Genomic DNA, 22,527 nt, shown 5'->3' with positions numbered 1-22,527 from the left:
GAAAAGGGACATAGGGAAAAATAGTGAAATCCAAATAAAGTTTGGAGCATAGTTAATAGTAGCAGGGCATTTCCTTAGTTGTGATAAATGTAGCATAGTAATGTAACATGTTAATAATGGGGTAAAGGGAATAAAATTAAAAGAGGACACTTTTTTCCCCAAGGAGAATTTCTTTAAAACCAAACATATTGCTAAATGGATAAACTGGATGCCGGGTATGTAGGAATTCTGTGCTAAAACTGTTCTAATATTCAAATATCTAATATGTAGATATCTAAAACTATTCTAAAAAAATGTTTATTAAAATGGAAAACAAAACCAAAAAACCGTTTCAGAACATGGGTTAGGAAGGACAAGGTAAAAAGTAGGTAGCAAGTAGGATTTTAGAAAAGGAAATTAAAGGATAGAAGATTGAGAAAAGATGAGTATTTTTTAAAAACATTACCTAGCACTTAAGTGCTTTAACACATTATTTTATGAAGTAGTTTAGGTATAGTGCCTTTTCCTGCTCCGGCAGCGTTCATACACTTTGTGTAAAGTATTAGGCAGATGTTCAAAAGGGATGATAAATGAGGCTAGTGAAGTTTTAACTTTTTAAAAATGACTCAGCTATTGGGTGATCAAGAATGAAGAAAATACAGTAGGTTTTATTTTATGTTGCATTGTATTTTTGCCCTGAGGACATTATCTTAAATGTCTCCAGAGGAGTTTGGGTTTAGGGTTTATTTGTGGCTCTTATCTTTGACTACCCTGGCTGAAGTGCTTAATATGACATTCTAATGATACCCACCCATCACAGTGATTGGATGGGATCAGCTTTAACATTTGAGTTTCCTTTAGATACCAGGCATCAAGTTAGGTGCGTTCACGTGGTTACATTACCTGCTCTGGAGTCCATTGAAACAATTTTGCTAGTCCCTCAGCCTTCCCTTTCCCTTCCCCTTCCTTTTCCCCTTCCCCTCCCATCACCCAGGCTGGAATGCAGTGGTACTATCATAGCTCACTTAAGCCTCCTGGGCTCAAATGATCCTCATACCTCAGCCTCATTTAGGCAGCAGAGAGACACATAGCCATTCCTACCAGGCCCCACTCCTTTCAAGACTTTTTTTGTGCCTTGCTGAGAGGCCAAGATACAGCACAGCTGCCACCCTATGGGGCCAATACCTAAATCCCTAGGAAACACACTTCCCACTGGAGGGTCAAATTCTAGAAAAAAGGAAATAATCATTGTGTATAGATCTGAATTCCTAAGTTACAATTCTGGGGTGACCTTAGGGCAGGGGTATTAAAAAAACTGATTCTCAGTGTAGCACAGACATGATTGAGAGACTCCTGTACTGATGGTTCATTAATTCTTTTATTGTTTAGAGTTGATTTCATGAAAGACTGGGTGTCAGGATACCAATAATGTTATGTGAATCATTTATTATAATTATCAGTCTCTCATGGTGAAGTATTTAAAACTAATCTGAGATTTCCTATTAATTCCAAGGTAAGGAAAGTTTTCTATGTGTTTATGATGAAACGAATAAAATAACTTGGTACTGTTCTACACAGCACCTGACCTTGTGTAAAAGATCTAACTAGACATATATATTAATACTGTCAGAATACTGACTCTTTTAATCTTATGTTTTAAAAACTATTTTAAACAGAGTCTCAGTCAAATCACTCCAATCAGTCTGATAGTGGAGTTTCTGACACCCAGCCAGCAGGACACGTCCGTTCGCAGAGCATCGTGAGCTCCATATTCTCTGAAGCCTGGAAACGAGGCACTCAGTTGGAAGAGTCCAGCAAGGTAACAACCTCGTTTTAATTTACATAGAAAATTCCGTGGTTTTCTGTTGGGTTTAAATTGTTAACTCTTTTATGTCTTTATTAGGGATCTTATTTGGCCTTATTTCGGTCTCCTTTATTAATTTTCAGTTTTCCTAATTGTAACGGGTAAAGACGGTTCAGAGAGACCTGTTGATTTGACTTCCCCTTGGAAACGAATATTTACAAATTGGCTCTAATGACTTAAAATCTTAAAAAACAAAACAAAACAAAAATGGCAGTTTAATTATTTTATCAGTGGCTCCGATTTTTAAGAAATAACAATTTCTTCCTTTCCACCCTTAAGCAGTTTGGATGGCAAAACACCATCTATTGCGAATGCCCTAAATTCTAGAGAAACTGTTTACAGTTGTCTCTCTTCTTTTCTGTCTCTCTCTTTTTTTTTGGACAGTCTGGCTCTGTGGCCAGGCTGGAGGGCCGTGGCGCGATCGAAGCTCACTGCAGGCTTCGCCTCTGGGCCTGAAGCGATCCTCCTGCCTCAGCCTCCCAAGTAGCTGGGATTGTAGGCACACGCCACCACGCCCGGCTAATTTTTGTATTTTTAGTAGAGACGGTTTCACCGTGTTGGCCAGGATGGTCTCCATCTCTTGACTTTGTGATCCGCCTGCCTCAGCTTCCCAAAAGTGCTGGGATTACAGGCGTGAGCCACTATGCCCAGCCCCTTTTTTTTCTTTTCTTTTTTCACTTCATTCCTTCCCTCCTTTCCTTCCTCCCCTCACTTCCCTCCCTTCCTCCCCTTCCTTCCTTCCATTCCTTCTCTCCCTTCTTTCCCTTCCTTTCCTTCCTTCTCCCCCTCCCTTCCTCTCCCTCGCCTTTCCCCAGGCTGGAATGTAGTGGTGTTATCAGAGCTCATTTAAGCCTCCTGGGCTCAAATGATCCTCCCACCTCAGCCTCCTTGCTCACCTCAGCCTCCCGAGTAGTTGGGACTACAGGTGCACGCCACCATGCCGGGCTAGTTTTTTATTTTTTTGGTAGAGGCAAGGTCTGGCTATTTTGCCTGGGCTGGTCTCGAACTCCTGGCCTCAAGTGATCCTCCCGCCTCAGCTTTCCAAAGTGCTGGGATTACAGGCATGAGCCACCATATTCAGTCCAGTTATTTCTTTATTGGTTAATGTATTCAGACTCATTCCTTACCTTTTTTTTTTGTTTGTTTGTTTTAATGCTTTTGCCACTTCTTTGGGCACTGATAAATTTTTTCAAATTATACTTTATGTGGAAGACTAAATTAAAATCAGTTCCCTTAAAATTTTGGATTCCTGAGCCTTGCATAATAGATTGTTCAGTGAGACTGAAGGATGAGTATAGTTATTGCAAGGCTATAAATTAGAAAAATAGAGAGGTTCTTTAGTTCATTTTAAAGACATCATGTCCCCCTTCTATCAGACATCCTCTGTAGTTGTGTAGGCAGGTATGTGCCCTGGCTGTAGGCACCATTTCAGTATGCGAGAGGCCACTCCATCATGGAGGAACCAGTGGCACCCTGGGCTTGACTATTTTATTTTTATTAATAATTGTTTTTATTTATTTAATTTTTTGTGGGGGGTGCTTTTGGTCTGAATCACTTATACAGGTACATTCATGAATGAGAATAAATGGACATTTTTCCTTTTATTCCTTCATTTGCATATGTGGTTCACTAACTGGGCTCCCACAGGGTAGAGAAGGCCTTAGTAGCACCATGTGGGGCTGAAGCCCTTTCCTTCAGAAATGAACATTTGAGAATTGGTTCTAACGATCTAAATTCTCAAAACACTGAATTTAACTCCCTTATTAGAGACCCAAACTTTTAAGCAATAATTCTCTCTCCCTTCCCCCATTTAATCAATTTGGATGGAGCTAGTACTCTAAAAATGTACTAGAGAAGTTGGTTTACACAATTCAGATGGCTAAAGAAAAACCCCTTTGCCTTACCAAATTACTAATGGTGAGCTCCGTGTGCATTTTAAGTTATAGAACCTAGTTATGTGTAAGGCCAAGGAAAACAAAATCACAGACCCAAAATGTTCTGTGATTAAGCAGCAAAGTCCATCATTGCACAGAGTTTCAGAAGAGTAGGAACCCTGCTGTCAGCAGTAATGATTTAAGGCTTGATCACTCTGTGTTTCTTCTCCTGTTACCTCAGTCTCAGGTGCCAAATGAGAAGGCCAGCACAGCTAAGGCCTGCGCCCCTGAAGCAGCCAAGACAGGGTCAAGTTAAGGTCAGGGGTTGTTCTCTGGAAACACATTAACCTCGGTGACACCTGTAACCCAATCTCACAGACTAATACTTTCTTTTTGTGTAATTTTAAAAGAAACATGTGAGTGTCCTGCTGGCCATTAGAATTCAGCCCTATAATGAGCCTTCTAGTTCACTAACCCATGCATTCTCGATGTCATTCATAATTGAAAACAAATGGTTTATCTTGGATCCTCCAAGTTAGTTCAAAGAGCCTAAAAGATGTACATAAAGTTTTTAAAACAAGGGTCCTCCCTTTCCTCTTTTCAAAGTACTACCTGAACCACCGTCGTGCATGATTAGCTCCATGAAATAAACTACCAGGTGTGATCATCTCAGCTACCCGGATGGGTTGGCTGCTGGCAAATGCTAGCTTCCATTTCTTGATACATTTTCTTTATTCTAGCCTTTCAGAGCTTCCTCTTAATTTCTTCTGGCTTTTTCTGTATGATATTTTTACAGTCTTTTGCTGTAATGTTTACAAAGCATTTCTTTATGTATTTTCCAGTAAAACAAATGTAAAGAATGTCCCCCCTTTACCTGCATTGCTGGACTTCTGTGCATGTTGGATGCAAGTGTCTCACACGAACACGAGTGTGTGTGTCAAGCTTATTCATTCCCGTGTGACTGTGCACGCCTGCTCAACATTCTCATACTCTCCTGTGTCAGCTTACTAGCATCAAAAAGCCATCCTCATTCCACCAGGAAGCCCTCCTAAACCCAGTTATAGCATCTGCTTGATGTGGATGCAGTCATGGACTGAAAGGTGAACTGGAGCCATCACATCTCCCCTTGCAAGTCCAGTGCTCAGAGGACCGCCACACAGGGTTCCATTTAGGGCAGGCTGTGTCAAAGTCAAACAGCCAAGGTCAGAAGTCATGCATCCGGTCACCATTCAAACAGCTTTTGCAACCGGACATTTTTCCTAGATTGTTAGGTGGTCTAGCTATTTTACTGTGGGGTAAAACAAGTTTTCTGTTTCCTTCTTGCCCGCAGAATCAGATTTTAGCCTTCCTGACATTGTCCATCTTTATGATCACCACCAACTTCTGCATCCTCTTCATGCATGTCCCAGACTCCCTGCTTTTTAGTTTTACACAATCAAAGCTTACCTCTGTAACTGTTTTGTTTGTTGTGTTTTTCTCTCTCCCACTCCCTTTTTATACTCCTTTTAGGCCAGAATGGAGTCTATGAATCGGCCCTACACTTCACTTGTGCCCCCTTTATCCCCGCAACCTAAGATAGTCACCCCCTACACTGCTTCACAGCCTTCACCACCTCTACCTCCTCCGCCACCCCCACCTCCTCCTCCCCCACCTCCTCCACCACCCCCTCCTCCCCCGCTGCCCAGCCAATCTGCACCTTCTGCAGGCTCAGCAGCCCCAATGTTCGTCAAGTACAGCACAATAACACGGCTACAGAATGCGTCTCAGCATTCAGGGGCCCTGTTTAAACCGCCAACACCCCCAGTGATGCAGCCACAGTCAGTGAAGCCTCAGATCCTGGTACCCCCCAATGGAGTTGTTCCACCACCCCCTCCCCCTCCTCCACCCCCAACCCCAGGCTCTGCCATGGCCCAGCTAAAGCCTGCACCGTGTACCCCATCCCTTCCACAGTTCAGTGCCCCGCCTCCTCCACTGAAGATCCATCAAGTTCAGCATATTACTCAGGTGGCTCCCCCAGCACCCCCCCCACCTCCTCCTATCCCTGTACCCCTCCCTCCTCAAGCCCCCCCAAAACCTCTTGTGACCATACCCCCACCAACCAGCACCAAGACTGTGGCACCTGTTGTAACACAAGCTGCACCACCCACACCTACTCCGCCAGTACCCCCAGCAAAAAAGCAGCCAGCTTTCCCTGTTTCTTACATTCCACCCTCTCCTCCTACCCCTCCTGTTCCAGTACCCCCACCAACATTACCCAAGCAACAGAGCTTCTGTGCAAAACCCCCTCCCTCTCCACTGTCACCGGTGCCCTCAGTCGTGAAGCAGATAGCCAGCCAGTTTCCACCCCCTCCAACTCCCCCCGCCATGGAATCTCAGCCCTTAAAGCCTGTCCCAGCAAATGTAGCTCCACAGTCCCCTCCTGCAGTAAAAGCAAAGCCCAAGTGGCAGCCCAGCTCCATCCCAGTCCCTTCTCCGGACTTCCCCCCTCCCCCTCCTGAAAGCAGCCTGGTGTTTCCTCCTCCACCCCCATCACCTGTCCCAGCCCCACCACCACCACCTCCACCCACAGCTTCTCCTACCCCTGACAAAAGTGGATCTCCAGGCAAAAAGACCAGTAAGACATCCAGCCCTGGGGGAAAGAAACCACCCCCAACCCCACAGCGCAACTCCAGCATTAAATCCAGCAGCGGTGCAGAGCACCCCGAGCCCAAGAGACCCTCGGTGGACAGTCTAGTCAGCAAGTTTACACCGCCAGCAGAATCAGGGTCTCCCAGCAAGGAGACCCTGCCACCTCCTGCAGCACCCCCCAAGCCTGGAAAACTCAATCTTTCTGGAGTCAACCTTCCTGGAGTTCTCCAGCAAGGGTGTGTGTCAGCAAAAGCCCCTGTTCTGAGTGGGCGTGGAAAGGACTCCATGGTGGAATTTCCTTCTCCTCCATCCGATTCTGATTTTCCACCTCCTCCACCTGAAACAGAGCTTCCTCTACCCCCCATTGAGATTCCAGCAGTATTCTCGGGAAACGCCTCTCCAAAAGTGGCAGTCGTTAATCCTCAACCACAACCATGGTCTAAAATGTCAGTGAAGAAGGCCCCTCCACCCACACGACCCAAACGGAATGACAGCACCCGCCTCACTCAAGCAGAGATTTCTGAGCAGCCAACAATGGCCACAGTTGTGCCACAAGTGCCCACCTCTCCCAAATCCAGCCTTAGTGTCCAGCCTGGATTCCTGGCTGACCTCAACAGGACACTGCAACGAAAGTCCATCACTCGGCATGGCTCGCTCTCCTCCTCCCGCATGTCCAGAGCAGAACCAACAGCCACCATGGATGATATGGCATTGCCTCCACCACCCCCTGAACTGCTGTCTGATCAACAGAAGGCTGGTTACGGAGGCAGTCATATATCAGGCTATGCAACATTGCGGAGAGGACCCCCTCCTGCTCCCCCAAAGAGAGACCAGAACACCAAGCTCTCCAGAGACTGGTAGCCACCATAGGACTTTATTTTCATGATATCTGTAATCACTTCTACAATCAGCTCACCTGATCATCTGTGAATTCAGGTGTTCAGAGCCTCCTGGTATGATGTTATTCAGGTAGTGTCCAGCTATATGTGTATGCGTGTGTGTACACACAGCTATACGGTGTATGTGTGTATATATGTATACATATATGTATGTGTATGTGTATATATAGAGAGAGCTGAGAGTTATTCTATTTATTCCTTTTCTCTCCTAATCTGAAAATGGGTGTTCTGTATTTTGGGTGGAAGAGGCATAGAAGGGGATGTGTGTTGTCTCTTAAGATTTCTATATCATGTGGATTGGACCAAAAACTTCTAATCACTTATTTAGAAGGTATTTGTAAGTGTCTGTCCATGTGTAGCCTATTCGTGCATGTTGTGTATTATATAACTAAGAAATAGATGTAGAATGTGCTATTTCTGGTTGAGAAAAATCACCAGAATGTGTGGTATATCTATAAGGCTTTTGTGTTTGTTTTTTCCCCAGTTGGCTGAAGTTAGAATTGCTTGACTGACACTTCATTGCTATACATAAAGGGGCACTTTAAATCAGGAAAATCTCTCAGCTTCATAGAACAGGTAACTAGTGCAGGATGGGGAAATGTTCACAGACATCTCTGTATGTGGTTATGCATAAAGTAAATACATGGTGTAACTTAACTCAGCAGTTCTAGCTGCAGTACTGCTGCAGTGATCCACATTTGGGATGTGCTGACAGGTAAGCTCTTTGCCTACAATACATGGATAATTAGTGCTGTAATTCTGGAGAGTTCCTTTTTAGTACTGTTTTATGAAGCTTTATCAACCTGGCTTCATGATCCTCACTTTGATTGATTTTAAGAGGATGGACAACACAGTTATCTCTGTAATGTTCTGTCCCAGTATGTCTTTGGGTCACCAGTTACCTTCTTAAAATATGTGCTTTAGGTAGATGTTATTACCTATCTGTAGACAATTGGTATATGAAATACACACATCCTATGCCCCAATATGGTGCATCAGTATGAAAAACAAAATCATTTTCTAAAATGCAGTTTTTGAGCATTGCTCTATAGAAGGGAAGGATGATGAGAGAACAAAACTGGCCCCTGTGCAAGTGTCATTAATCCGGTTGTATATGGGTTATAATAGGTAATACAGAAAACTCATTAAGTATGGCACTACCATGGAGAGGGAAGACAATATCATTTATAGCTACTGGGGCCACCAGGACCCTTGCTGACTGCAGCCTGGTTGTGATTAGTTCAGGTTACCAGGTGTTCTGATGGAGTGGGACGTCCAAGTCCAGTAACTGACATTACGTATTATGCATGTGCAGTCTGGTATAACATGGAGTCACTGCTCTAATGACACACTATATACTTCTATATGCTTTTTTTCTGTGAATTTTCCTTGGTTCATGAGAGAAATATGTACTGTCTCATCAACTTATGATAAATTGGACCATTAGGAATGAAACACAATCTTAGAGCGGCTCCCAAACAAGAATAAAAATGGGCCATCCCACCTCTTATAAAGGGAGCACATCTTGTAGTCAAAGTCTGTGCCTATTGTTAATGATTACCAGTGCAAACTGCAGAAATCAGCTGACATTGTCCCACAAGGAAAAAATGCCAGTAAAGTGCGGGAAGAGACGGTCAATAATTCTAGAATGAGCAAAAGTGCTTAATTAGTACAGTATACTCAAGGTCTCGCATAACCCACACTCCACGAAAACCGCATCATAAACAGAATGAGCGGCACCTCTCCACTGCTGCATCTCCAGAATGCTGTTGAGCACGTTCATGTGGTTATGGAGCAGTAAGAATATACACCGTTAATTTTTAGGCATTTCAAATTGTTCCCCAAGTTTTATGTTTGATGTTTATGAAGTGAGCTTTAACACATCTGCATCGTTAATTTAAGCATGCACAGAAATTTGGGTAATGTTTGAGTAGATTGCCAAGCTCCACTGTGATTCATGAATGAGTTTCTCATAGTCTGCTACCTGAAGTTTTATACTTTGAGGGTCACCCATATTTGTGGGTTAGAATTAAGAATATGAATCCAATTATCAGAGTATTCATCCCTGAGGTTTTGAGTTTTATTGTGGTGATTTTCTTATGAGAAAGTAGGCAACTTCAATTTTCCTTGAGGGGGAAAAAACAACCCCCCAACCTTTTTTCACCCATGACTTGAGCCCTGAAAAAACAGCCTTTGTGTTTTCAGTGCAGGATTTCTTGGAATTTCTTGCTCATATCAATCCTGATGATAGCCATCCTGAACAGATGCTTCTGGTGTGTTTTCCTGGAAGAGCAGACATCCTTTTGAACACTAATGATGCCAGGAAGAGGGTAAGGCTAGAGGAGGAGACTGTCATTTTAACCCCAGTCCAGTGGCTTGTCTCCCAACAGGCCATTTCCCTTGACATTCCTTCACAGACAGAAATGGCTGTTAAAAATGTTTTAACCTCATGTATGAACTGAATTTAAAAAACCACTAAAGTGATACTTTATACTTCTGATGTTTTACTCCCTAGTGGGTTTTCTTTAATTTGGATTTTTGTCAGGATGTAGCTTTTCCTCAACTGTATTTCTGTAGCTCTTTTTCTCTGGTGTATTCATGGAAAGCATCTCCTGCCGGATGACACTAGTACTGTGCCTTCTTTCATTGCCCTCGGCTCTGCAGCTCTCACCCAGCTTGGCTGCTTCAAGTCTGTGCAGTTGACTTGACTGTACTGAAAAGCGAACAGCATGAATTAACTCATCCTGCTGCCGAGGGCAGTGCAAACAGGTGCTTATTACAGGTAGTGACTTGCTTAATTAGTGACACTCTTAATTTCTACTCTAGATAATTTCTAAATAGAATCACTCTATGCTTAAAGTTCTGGCACCAGTGCTGTAGCACAGCATCATCTATTCTCAGTAAAATAACTTCAGGTTTATTAGATACTCTGTATTGGATTTTACCAGCTTGACTTTTACTGCTCAAATACCTTCTTTTTCTTTTTTTTTTTTTTTTTTCTTCCTCCACTCCACCTGCTTTAGATGCTATAAATCTCTTGGGAGGAGTTACCGTTCTTAAGGTTTTTGCAGATACCCACCTTAGTTGTAAATTGGATAAATTTCTGGGACTTTTTAAATGAAAAAGAATGTGGAATCTTAAGTTACAGAAGACTATTTTTATCAGAAAATTTCAAATGAAGTAGACATGGTGTTTCATAGTCCTGTAAAATCGAGGTGCTCCCACACCAAAGGCACACCCTGCAAAGGGCTGTGAACTATCTTGGTGAACTGTCTTGGGTCCCCTTCCCATGTATGTTTTCTTGTCACTGAAAACAATGCTGAGTTTCTCAAAATTTAAATTGGGGGGATCATAATAATTCCAACCAAGTGACAACTCTGAGGTCAAGGTTATTAGGAGCTGTACATCTAATTCAAGTTTTATTTGCTGCTATTCTGGGAGAATACAACTACTAATAAACTTGTATCAAGGAAATCCATAAAGTTATAAATTAGCCTGAAAAATATTTCAGGTAATGGTGTGGATTGGCCTGCTATGACTATCAGCCACCGACAGAACTCTGTCACCTTTGTTCCTCAGCTAAAAGTAATTTTGTTATAAACACAAAGCGATTTTAAACAGATAAAAAACCCATTCCTATTTTTGTACATTACCAAAAGTTTTTCGTATACCTACAGAGCTAACTAATTATAACTGATTTAATCCCACTCAAGTTTAGACCAATTAAACCCATATGATCCTGTATGGTTATCGGTGTGATGACTTGACTTTCATAAAATAGGCATAATTGGGTCATACACTTGATGAGAGGGTGACTGTTTCTAGGGGGAAAAAACCCTTTAGATTGCAAGTACCTTTTGGCACTTTGATTTTTTTTAATATACACTTTACATTTGTATAAATTATGCAGGGTACTCCTAACCCTGTAGGAATATATGACCTCTCACAAAGTTGAGATTTGATCCAAAGAGAAATGCAAGTATAAAAGAATTAGATAACTATTATCTCTTAAGGTTTGGTTTTTTTGTTTTTTTTTGTTTTTTTGGGTTTTTTTTGTTTTTGGTAGAGACGGGGGTCTCACTGTATTGCCCAGGCTGGTGTCAAACTCCTGGCCACAAGTGATCTTCCTGCCTCAGCCTCCCATAGTGCTGGGATTACAGGCATTCCTTTTAAAATTCAAAGAACATTTCTACACCTTTATCCCTCAAACAAAACAAGTGCTCAGTTCTTACCGTGCCCTTGCAAGGTCTATATGTAAAAGAAATCTGAAATTTAGCTGTAGAATAAAACTTGCTAAATAAAAAGGAAAAACATACTTGGTAAGTGCCGTAAAATTTCTCCAGTTGGTTTTCTCTTTGCTTGTTGAAATAATAAACCATTTTAAAGAGAAAATACTTGCTGTAAACCCCCAGTGCCTTCAACTCTTTTGGCAGAATACTTTTAAAGAAATCCAGCAAGCAAATTTTGAGGTGCTAATGAAAGTAAAGGAAGGTGGTATTTCTAGTTTTGGCAGAAATGGAAAGTGTCTCACAAGAGACATCACTACCCACATGAGGTCTGGCTGCTTTCTACCAAAGACATTTAGAAAAGTGAATTGAGTCAGGGTGATGGTGAACACTACGTATTTTATAGATGTTAAGTTGGGAAGTGATTGTGTTTATCATGGCGGCTACTAATACCAAGCTCATGATTGCTGAAGCCTCAGCATCTTAGGCAGTAAGACTTGTCTGCAGCACTAAAGGGGGGGAAACCCTTATATTTTGCGAACTGTCCATTCATTAAATTTATTGTAACCTAATACCAAAAACAGCCATTTTTCATATTTCCCCACCTCCTACATTTTTTTTTCGCTACTTGTAAATAATCCCTCCTAGAAAATAAGCATTAACTGGAATGTTTCAAATGATTTTGCTTCATTTTACTATCAGCCACTAGTGAACTCTTACAGAGATGTATGTACATTTGAGATAAAATTAGCTTGTGCTAAGTGTTGTAAAAACCTTGTTTACTGTTGAAGGAGAATTGCACATTATATTTAACTGGGATTACTCCTCCCTCAGTTCTTTAAAAAACGGTCAAGGCTCACACCAACTTCTAGGCTGTGGGAGCTTTGCCATAAGTAGATACAATGTAGAAATATACTTTTTTAAAGCATGAAAAAGACAAGGAACTTCATTATAATGTACCAGGTAGAGGACATTATTATTCAAAGGATTATGCACAGCTCAGTGAAGATGAAGTTACAATTTTTCTTGCAGCTTTGTTATTACTTTCTTCTGCATAAATGTATGCTCATTTCATTATGTGCCTTGCTCCCTGATTGTGCAAAGCTATATATATATAGATATATATATGAGAGAGATATATTCAGTACTACTGAGGATGTTTTTGTTCTGGATTAAGTTATTTTCCAAGTTACTCTTGCCAGTTATGTCAGTAAACTATTGTAATGGCTTAGCACACTAGTCGTACAGTCACTGTAAATGTTTTTCAGTTACATGTTCTCACTATGTCAGCTTATCAAATCCTTAATAAAAAAAATCATAGATTTCATTTAAACATGGGGACTTTGAGTGTTTGTGGATCGGCACCATTAAGAACCTGGTTTTGCATTTCGTATCAGGGTACCCAGAACATAGGCCATACACAGAAGAAATTAAGTGTGGTAAATAAATTAGTTTGATATGTTCAGTTTGTTAACTTTTAAGAGTATTTTATGCCAACTAGGGAAATTTGGCCATTAAATACACTGGTGATTAAGTGACAACAGCTTTTAAAGATTTTTCTTCTTTAAACAAAGAACTAGGTACAAACTAATACAAAAAGGAATGCCTTTTGTTTCAAATCTTTGGAGTCACAATTGTGTGTTGGACTGCCGTGTGAAGGTATGTATAAATGTGTAATGTGTTTGCAATCACTTTATTATGTACCAAACTAGGGCAAAAAACGTGGAAGCCTTCCCCTTTCGTTCACCGTCTGTCAATCAATCAATCAATCAATCAATCAATCATACCTGTACTTACGCCTTCAGAAACAGCAGCGTACACAGGCTGACAGGAAAACAGAACGCATTGCATATGCCCCTTAATTGGCATATGCCCCAAATCCAACCAAATGTGTAATTCCGAAGTAACCCAAAAAGAGCCAAGCAATAGGGTCATGAACAAAAGACTGGATACTATCATCTTTGAGACAAGACTGCTCTAACGCCTACAATCCTATTCACAAATACGAGAAACCCATAAATGTTTTAGCTGGGTATTTCAGTTTTCTACATTATTCTTCACCTTACCTAATGATACCAAAATAATAAAGGTACAGAGGAAATAAGATGGGCTTGAAAAGTGAGAAAAGCTGAAACATTATTTTGGGTATTGTGGAGACAAACTATTGCTACCCTCAGATACATCATTAGAAAATTCTTTTATAATCTAGGCTCTTACAGCAACAAAGCACAGGCTAGCTACTGGTTTGTCTTTTAGATTCACTTCTGACCAGTCTGCAATAATTTTTAGTCAACACCTATCTTTGGTGTTTAAAAAAAAAAAAAAAAAAAAAACTACATTAACAATTAAATTTGGAGGAAAGTGGTAAGAAAACCCCAGGTTCGAGTGGAGCAAAAACAGGGTTAGAAAGTTCTTAATTAGAACAGCTGTCTTGAGGGAAGAAACTTGAGATCGAATTTAAAGCTGAACATTTTAAATATTTTGAAAATTTAAAAAGACTTCAGTAATAAAAAGCAGCTCCCTGGTTTAGAGCAACAGGAAAGTCAGATTATCCCTAACACGTAAACTCAGATACCACCTTAGAAAAAGAGGTTATTTATACAAATAAGTTAACAAGACACCTGAATATACTTTGTGGGATTTTATTTAGGTCAAGTTCTTAGTACACAGCAACAATTCCAAATACAATTAAAAAATTAAAAAGTGATGTTCCTCCGCTCATCTGGAGGTGTTTAATGGCACACAAGGAACATTACTGGCAACAGACTGCTCCCTCAAGTTCCCCTGGATGGTTTTTACTCAACTCATAATACCACCAACTCTCCCTCTGGAAGCTAAAAGTACAACTGGCCAGATCACAAATTGTTTACATTCTGTTTTGTAAGCCATTTTAAGAAATATGGTGCATGGACACAAAATATGATAAAAACTGCTTTTCCATAGAACTCTTAACTTGCAAAAGAGGTTTCATTTTAATGTGAAAATAAGCTTTTTTTGTTGGGTTTTTTTTTTGGTTTTTTTTTTTTTGGTTTTTTTTTTTTTTTTTTTTTACAAAAAAACCTTGATATTCAGCAAGGATCATTTATACACAGCTAGGCCCTGTCATTTTGTAATTTTTTTTTTTTTAGACTTACGATATTCTCAATAAAATAGGAACAAAGGTCAGCACAAAGTAAACTTAAAGGTAATGAGCTCGATGCCTCTATTTAATCACTTTTATAAGGCTCTCTCCAATAAGGCTGCTGTGCCGTGCTCCTGCCAGTGTTGAATTAATATAACATTTTTACTGCACACACCTTATGGGAAAAGTGTTTATACTGAGTGTAGTTTTAGGAGGGATAAATGAAGAGTATTTCCACAAGTTAAGGTTGTGCTTAGTACACGCCTTTACACAACTCTGATGGTATTTACCAAAACATGGCATGTCTTTTCAAGTATATTCCTAAAAACATCAAATAGAACTCTTAACTTTTAAAGAAAAATATAGCACATTTAGTTAAGACAGTTGTGGTGCAGTGGAAAACTGAGTACTGAGCACTGAGTGAGAATTCTTAACTAGCTGTTCTTATGAAGAAGAAAACTCACCTCATCAGTCTAATGAGACAACCAGAAATTTAAAAATCTCATCTAGCTCAAATTCAGTGATTCTAGATCATATGGGGGAAATTGTCACCTTAACACCAATCAGGAGTTCCTGGCCAAAAAGACCAGAAGTGAACAGATCCCATTCTTTTCAAAGGCTTGTCAGTCACCTGCGAATTCCTCCATCAATACCTTTTTCAAAGGCAAAGGTGACCTTCAGGACGTGTCATGCTCTCTCCACAAAGGAGAAAAGAAAAGGTAGTAAAAGATAAAAACAGTTCTTAATGCAGAAATGTCACCTACTAAAAGAAAATGAACATAAGATAAAAGCAAACTACCATCATTTTGATGCCTCCCTCCCAAAGAGAAAAATCTTTAGTTATCTTTATCTTCAACATAAACTGCCAAGGAGCGCAGATACAGTCCAGACATCATGGTAAAGATGCATAAAATATTCTCTAGCCAGATAATAAACACCAGCAGTAGGAAAAAGGGGATGAAAATGTCTCACACCCAGTAACATTTAGGAACATAGCTAAATTAGCAGGCCATTGTCAACTCTAAAATGGGAACAGCAGGCGCCTCTGAGGGAGATTGAAAGGAAGTAGCTAAATGATGGAAAATATTAAACAAGATAGCTTAGAAGATTCATATTTATTCCAAACAGCAGGCTGAATCAGATTTTGACACGTTGGCACTATTTCTGTTTCTGATTTATTGCCTTGGCCATAAGGTCAAAGGCAACAAAGTGTATTTTCATTAATATCCCCATGGACTTTCGAGTATTAATATGACAAAATAAAAAGACAACCTTTTTTTTTTTTTTTTAAGGGATTGGACACACAAACTTCAGGAGGGAAGATTCCCCTCTCCCATTAGATTCCCTCTATCCTGATAAAATGGTTGCTTTATTGGTCAGATTTTAGACTTGGATTGTATATTAATAGTACACAGCATGTAAGATTTTCTGCATTCATTTGAAATTCCTAATACCATCTTTTAATTTATTAAAAAAAGAGGGAAACTTACAATAAAACAAAAACTACTACCCTCACAGACGATTAATAGCATGCAATCTATGAAATACTACATACATCAAGTCTCCAACTGCTGTGCACCTGGCCCATCACACAGTACCCTTCCAAGACAATCCATAGAATTCAAAACTGTACAAAAAATTTAAAAATATGCAGAAAACCCAAAAGGTATTGTTTGTAAAACAAAGATCACACACACATTAGTACTAAATAGGGAAAAAAAATCAGCAGACCCATGGACTCCCCCTGCTCCCAACCGCAGGTCTTCAGTATAAAGGACTTCACCAGTGTCTTCTGCACTCCCCCCATCCAGCAGGGGTCCAACAGACCAGCTGCATTCCTGCTGACTGCCACCAACTCTTTTCTGCATAGTTGTCTTCTCTGCTTCTGTAGTGGTGAGCTGTGGGAACTTTTTTTTTTTTTTTTGGATGGAGTCTCGCTCTGTCACCAGGCTGGAGTGCAGTGGCACAATCTTGGCTCACTGCAACCTCTGTCTCCCGGGTTCAAGCGATTCTCCTACCTCAGCCTCCCGAGTAGCTGGGACTACAGGTGTGCACCACCACAACCAGCTAATTTTTGTATTTTTAGTAGAGACAGGGTTTCCCCATGTTGGCTAGGATGGTCTCAATTTATTGACCTCATGATCCACCCGCCTCAGCCTCCCAAAGTGCTAGGATTACAGGCGTGAGCCACCACGCCCAGCCTGTGGGAACTATTTGTTGAATTTCAAAACACCCTCTGCCTCATTAATCCACTAAGCTTTCTCAGCAAAAAGCTGTGTAAATAAATAATGGGAACATCTAATTTCAAAACAGTTTTTCTAATTATAGACCAGTACACTAAGAAGAGCTTAACTTATCTAAGTATAGTCTAGTTTGGGTCCAAAATGGAGCTAAGGGCTCAGAGGACATTCAGGGTCAGGGCCATTACACTGCAGGAAAATAAGGAATAAGGGATATAGAAATGACCTAAGAAAAGCATGAAGTGGAATGTATACTGGAGGCAAGTTAATGAAAGCTAATAAATACAAAGTGCTGGGAAAAATCTAAAAGCAAAATAGCTGTTTTAACTTGCAATGCGTTAAAAACTTTAAAACCAAAAAGTCTTGATAAGGAGACTATAGCGGGGTCTCAGTTAAAGGCTGATGATTTTTTATGCTCAGATAACATTTATAAGTGGAATATTCACTTCTGCCTCCTACACTATCTGAATTTCCTCACACACTACAGTTGTTCATTTTTCAATCAAGTTACTCTTTCTGAATTTGTTCAAGACCTCATCTGAAATATATCCAGCTATTGCTTTTCCCCTTTCACCTAGACAGGGCAGTTACCTGGCAAAGCTCTATTCTGGCCAAGTCACTGGGACTGAGTAGAACCCATGTCACGAGCTCTGGACCTGAACAGGAGCTGGCCCACCGTCACAGAGACCACCTACAGAGACAAGCCCTCCTGGATGTTTTTCAATATTTCTTATACTGACTACAGTAGTGATGATTAAAGCCATGTGCCCTATAGACTCCATTGAATTTGAAGCTGTATTTATTGTACAGATAGGGGAAATGTGTTTTACTCTGTCAAAGTTGTATTAATTTTTAGCAATGTGATTAGATACATATTTTGGCCTATTAATCTTATTCATTATATTCTTAGTCTGAGATGGGTTTGAATTCTGACTAACAGCAGCTACTTAAGAGTCCAATCATACAAAATCAGGAGAGAATTACCTTTTCTACAGCTAAGCGAGTCAATGATACAGCATCAACTAATACTGGCCATTAATAACATCCAGAGAGCACATTAGCAAACCTTTTACTCCCAGTGACTGTCAAGAGACTTGAAAATAACTACTATTCTCTTCCAAAGTAGAATAGCGTTTTTCTAAATAGTGAAAGAAATGATAGTCAGTTGGTCTGAACTCCAAGATCCTACTCCTCAAAACAACACCGAAGGCAGGGGTTCAGGATGCCTGCTAAGAGCATTTCCACAGTTCAAGTCTCTTCAGAACCTTAGGGACCTTCATGTCTAGCTTCACATACCCATCTCCACACATGAACCAGAATACCACACTTCACATCTGGGTACACTGGCCATTAGCAACAATACAGTCTCATGCAGCAGCACATTAAAATCAAACGGGTGGCAATCATTCACTACCCTCAGAGTGTTGAGAGACTTTCACATTTCATCATCCTCATAATCCACAAACTGAGAAACATGAAGGGATGCAAGTGAGTTCAGCATTCACTCATTTGGTGCACTCAAGTGCTGAGAGAATGCGGAATTTACAGTGTTACAGAGGAAAAAGCCATCTGAAATAATTGTAAAAATGGTTAAGTGTGGTATTTAAATATTGGTTCCCTCCTCTTCATGCAAGTGGAAGAAAGGAGGAGCTAGGGTACCCACTGGGCCATGAGGTTAACCCCTTAGCACAGGCAATGAAGAACATCCAATGCCACAAATTCTGCAGGAGGAGAAATCCCAAGGGTATACAGTATTCCTGAGAAAGATCCCAGATTTTTCTGAATCAGTCTTAATCTGATTTTGTTTTGGCTACACAGTTATGTTGTTATACCTTTGACATATACAAAAATGGTTATTTTATTTCAATCCAGACAGCTCAGCATTGTACAAATGATGGCAGAAAGATCCGTTTGTTCAGACTCAGCTTGCTTTTTCTGTTTTTAATACTGGGGGATAAACCAAAAGAAAGTGTAATTTTTATCATTTGTATCCTTCATTCTACTTTACTGGAGTGGAATCCCCAGGGCCTTCAGATAATCTGGGAAGACCTGACTATTTCTGTGAGGCAAGCACAGCCCTGCCGAGCTTTACTCAGAATAATGCATGATAGACTCAACATAATTCCCAGGAAAAAGCCCAGTCACTCCATTCATAACTCCCTCATACCAACCATCGTCATTCTTCTTGATGACATAAATAATGGCTCCTTCCTGAAAGGACAGCTCATCTTCCTTGTCTTTTGTATAGTCATAAATTGCCACAACTAGGAGGGAAGAAAACAAAATAGGATGTGAAAGAGAGTAATATTCCTAGAAAGACAGAACCAAGCCGATGAATATCTATCCTTTCCCAAATACAGCAGCACTCAAACATGGTGACTTTCTAAACACCAACCAAAATGTACATATTTTTTTTCTAAGTAATACCCAGTCATATACAATGAAATTCCATTTTCTAGGGATGTTAGGCTCTAAATTGAGTACAAATGGTGGGAAAGCACATTTAATTGAATGTGCTTTTGACCCTTTCAAGAGCCTACAGGGAAGTACCTCAATGAAGAGGTACACAATCTTAGAATCAAGAAAAATGGCTGTTTCTTCATTTGAGTTTGTGTTGAGATACCATAGTTTGTTTTGTTTTGTTTTGTTTTAAAAAAGCTTTTCTTTACCTTAGAAGTATACTAGGGCAATGAGATACACTATGAGAGGCAAGTGAGAAACCAGACAGACTGATGGAGCAGCAGATTTCTGTCTCCTCTATCACTCTCTCTGGAGCCTATGTCTCTTCACTAAGTAGAATGGTGGTTGAATTAAATGTCTGAATTGAGTTAAACGTATGAATGATGGGAGTCCACTACGTATATTCTTTCAAACCATATGCTGCATTATGTCACCAATTTAATATAAACATAACAACAGTCTAAGAGTGCCAAGAAAATCAGATACCTATAAGCTCTCCTGTGATTTTCATTGCTTAAATCACTTGGTAACTTGGCTCTTTCGGCCATTATCTCAGTGGTTATTTCAACTGTTATCTTATTTCAACCAGATAATCTCTGGTTCCCAAGTATTGTATCAACTTCAACAGTTTAGTTATATTGGGCTGCCCTGTAACTTGCTCAAATCCACTTGAAGAGTTATCCTTTGCTCCAACCTCTTCATCTCCTATACCTTTTTTATACCAATCAATGAAATCTCCACCTATCCATTGTTCCCAGACAAATACACCGTCTTTGTTAGTTTCTCATGCAACCTTGTGCCTCACATAAATAAATGAGAAACAAATTACAACAGGGACTTCTGATATAATGTAATGTGCCCTAAAGAAAATTCATTTCTGGCCTGTTTTAATAAAAATTAAATAGCTTCCTTAAATTGTGAATATTTTCCATTATAGTGATATTGTAGGAACACCAGAATTTTTTTTTTTTTTTGAGACAGTCTCACTCTTATCGCCCAGGCTGGATTGCAGTGGTGCGATCTTGGCTCCCTGCAACCTCCGCATCCCAGGTTCAAGCCATTCTCCTGCCTCAGCCTCCCAAGTAGCTGGGACTACAGGTGCCCACCACCATGCCCAGCTAACTTTTTTTTTTTTAGCAGAGACAGAGTTTTGCCATGTTGGCCAAGCTGGTCTTGAACTCCTGACCTCAGGTGATCTACTTGCCTCGGCCTCCCAAAGTGCTGGGATTACAGGCGTGAGCCACCTGCACCCGACCAGAAAATACTTTAGAGGATCCTTGCTACGAAGAGATCAGTGTGCTTTTCTCAATATGTAACCAAATGCCTGAACACAACCAAATGTAGTTAAATGGCATACAAGTTTAAATATAAGAAAATACAAAAAAAAACCCAGAAAATACAATTTAGAATATTTAGCATTTCTAGTCAACCTAATATTTTCTAGTGTTTTTTTTAAAGAAAGACAACATTCCTGATGCTTAAAGAAATGCAAATCCAGCCAGGCGCAGTGGCTCACAACTGTAATCCCAGTACTTCAGGAGGCTGAGGCGGGTAGATCACGAGGTCAGGAGATCGAGACCATCCTGGCTAACACGGTGAAACCCTGTCTCTACTAAAAACACAAAAAAATTAGCTGGGCATGTTGGCGGGCACCTGTAATCCCAGCTACTCGGGAGGCTGGGGCTGGAGAATGGTGTGAACCCGGGAGGCGGAGCTTGCAGTGAGCCCAGATCATGCCACTGTACTCCAGCCTGGGCGACAGAGCAAGACTCCATCTCAAAAAAAAAAAAAGAAAGAAAGAAATGCAAATCCTTGGCCGGGCACGGTGGCTCATGCCTGTAATCCCAACACTTTAGGAGGCCAAGGCAGGAGGATTGTTCAGAAGTTCGAGACCAGCCTGGCCAACATGGTGAAACCTGTCTCTACTAAAAATACAAAAATTAGCCGAGCGTGGTGGTGGGCGCCTGTAATCCCAGCTACTCGGGAGGCTGAGGCAGGAGAATTGCTTGAGTGAGCTGAGATCACACCACTTCCCTCCAGCCTTGGTGACAGAGCAAGGCACTTGTCTCAAAAAAGAAAAATAAGAGAAAGAAAAAGAAATGCAAACCCATGAAAAGTAATGCAGAACAGAATATGAAGCCTGTTGTAACAGATGCTTTGAAGTGGAAAGTTAGTAAGCTCTATGTACATTCATTTTCTTCTTTAAAATGTAGAAATTGCCAGCCTGAGCAACATGGCAAAACCCCATCTCTACCAAAAAAAAAAAAAAAAAAAAAAAAAAAAACGAAAAAAAAAAATTTAGCCTGGCATGGTAGCACGTGCCTGTGGTCCCAGCTACTTGGGAGAATCACCTGAGCTCAGCAAAGTTGAGGCCGAAATAAGCCGTGATTGTCCCACTGCACTCTAGCCTGGGTAACAGAGTGAGACTCTGTCTCAAAACAAATCAAAAGTAGAAACTGGATTAGACAGAATTTACACTAAACCTGATTCCAGAGACTCTGTTTATAGTGGTATAAAGCTGAGAGTTTTAACAACTGTTCAGTTTTTTCTTTTGCCAAAATTAGTATTCACTATTTTAAAATTAACTTTTTCAAAAATCAGAAATATGCTAAGAATATTCATTTTCTGGCTAGGCACTGTGGCTCACACCTATAATCCCAGAACTTTGGGAGGCCGAGGCAGGAGAATCACTTGAGGCCATGAGTTCAAGACTAGCCTGGGAAACATAGCAAAACCCGGTCTCTAAAAAAAATAAAAACAATAAATTAGCCAGGCATGGTGGTACACATCTGTGGTCCCAGCTACTTGGGAGGCTGAGGCGGGAAGATAGCTTGAGCCCAGGAGGTTGAGGTTGCAGTGAGCAGTGAACGTACCACTGCACTCCAGCCCAGGTGACACAACAAGACCCTGTCTCTAAAAAACATAAGTAATGTTTAAACGAATATTCATTTTCACTCCAGGGAAAGATATATACCAGTAGTTTACTACATCTAATTCTTTACCGTAAAGCTATTCATCAAAAAGGAAAATACACTTGATTGAGTGCAACAAACTTTTATCAAAGTAACTTCAGAGCGGTGTAATAAAGTATCTTACTCTGTTTTCACCAATATTCAAAATGCTGATGTTGAGAAATGTAAAATCTGTCTAGATTTTATTTAGTCTGGAAAATTGGTTTTGGCAATAGTGAAGAAAGTCATTTTTTGCAATTATGCATGTATATCACATGTAGTGTC

The 22,527-nt window shown here is 40.5% G+C and overlaps 2 protein-coding genes across 45 annotated transcripts in view; one reads left to right on the top strand and one right to left on the bottom strand.

Annotated features, from left to right (window-relative positions):
• The window catches only part of RAPH1 (Ras association (RalGDS/AF-6) and pleckstrin homology domains 1), a 102,288-nt gene extending 93,889 nt beyond the window's left edge, over positions 1-8,399 (top strand). For 3 of the 4 annotated variants that reach the window (XM_038001685.2, XM_007965914.3, XM_007965918.3), the window contains 2 exons: positions 1,656-1,798; positions 5,227-8,399. In XM_038001685.2, coding sequence (XP_037857613.2) covers positions 1,656-1,798; positions 5,227-7,206 — 2,123 coding nt within the window. In that variant the 3' untranslated portion in view covers positions 7,207-8,399. Of the gene's footprint in view, positions 1-1,655; positions 1,799-4,559; positions 5,171-5,226 lie in introns of those variants that run through there. The other variant, XM_007965920.3, reaches the window with a different exon arrangement.
• Positions 1-22,527, bottom strand: part of ABI2 (abl interactor 2) — a 151,709-nt gene that overhangs the window by 26,827 nt on the left and 102,355 nt on the right. For 22 of the 41 annotated variants that reach the window (XM_038001692.2, XM_007965937.3, XM_038001714.2 and 19 more), the window contains one exon: positions 18,665-19,095. In XM_038001692.2, coding sequence (XP_037857620.1) covers positions 18,920-19,095 — 176 coding nt within the window. In that variant the 3' untranslated portion in view covers positions 18,665-18,919. Of the gene's footprint in view, positions 1-18,664; positions 19,096-22,527 lie in introns of those variants that run through there. The other 19 variants (XM_073019955.1, XM_073019960.1, XM_073019952.1 and 16 more) reach the window with 2 other exon arrangements.

This window comes from Chlorocebus sabaeus, chromosome 10 (genome assembly GCF_047675955.1).
Source record: "Chlorocebus sabaeus isolate Y175 chromosome 10, mChlSab1.0.hap1, whole genome shotgun sequence".
Taxonomy (NCBI): domain Eukaryota; kingdom Metazoa; phylum Chordata; class Mammalia; order Primates; family Cercopithecidae; genus Chlorocebus; species Chlorocebus sabaeus.
The sequence above is the reverse complement of the archived record's forward strand: the minus strand, read 5'-3'. Positions and strand labels throughout refer to the sequence as shown.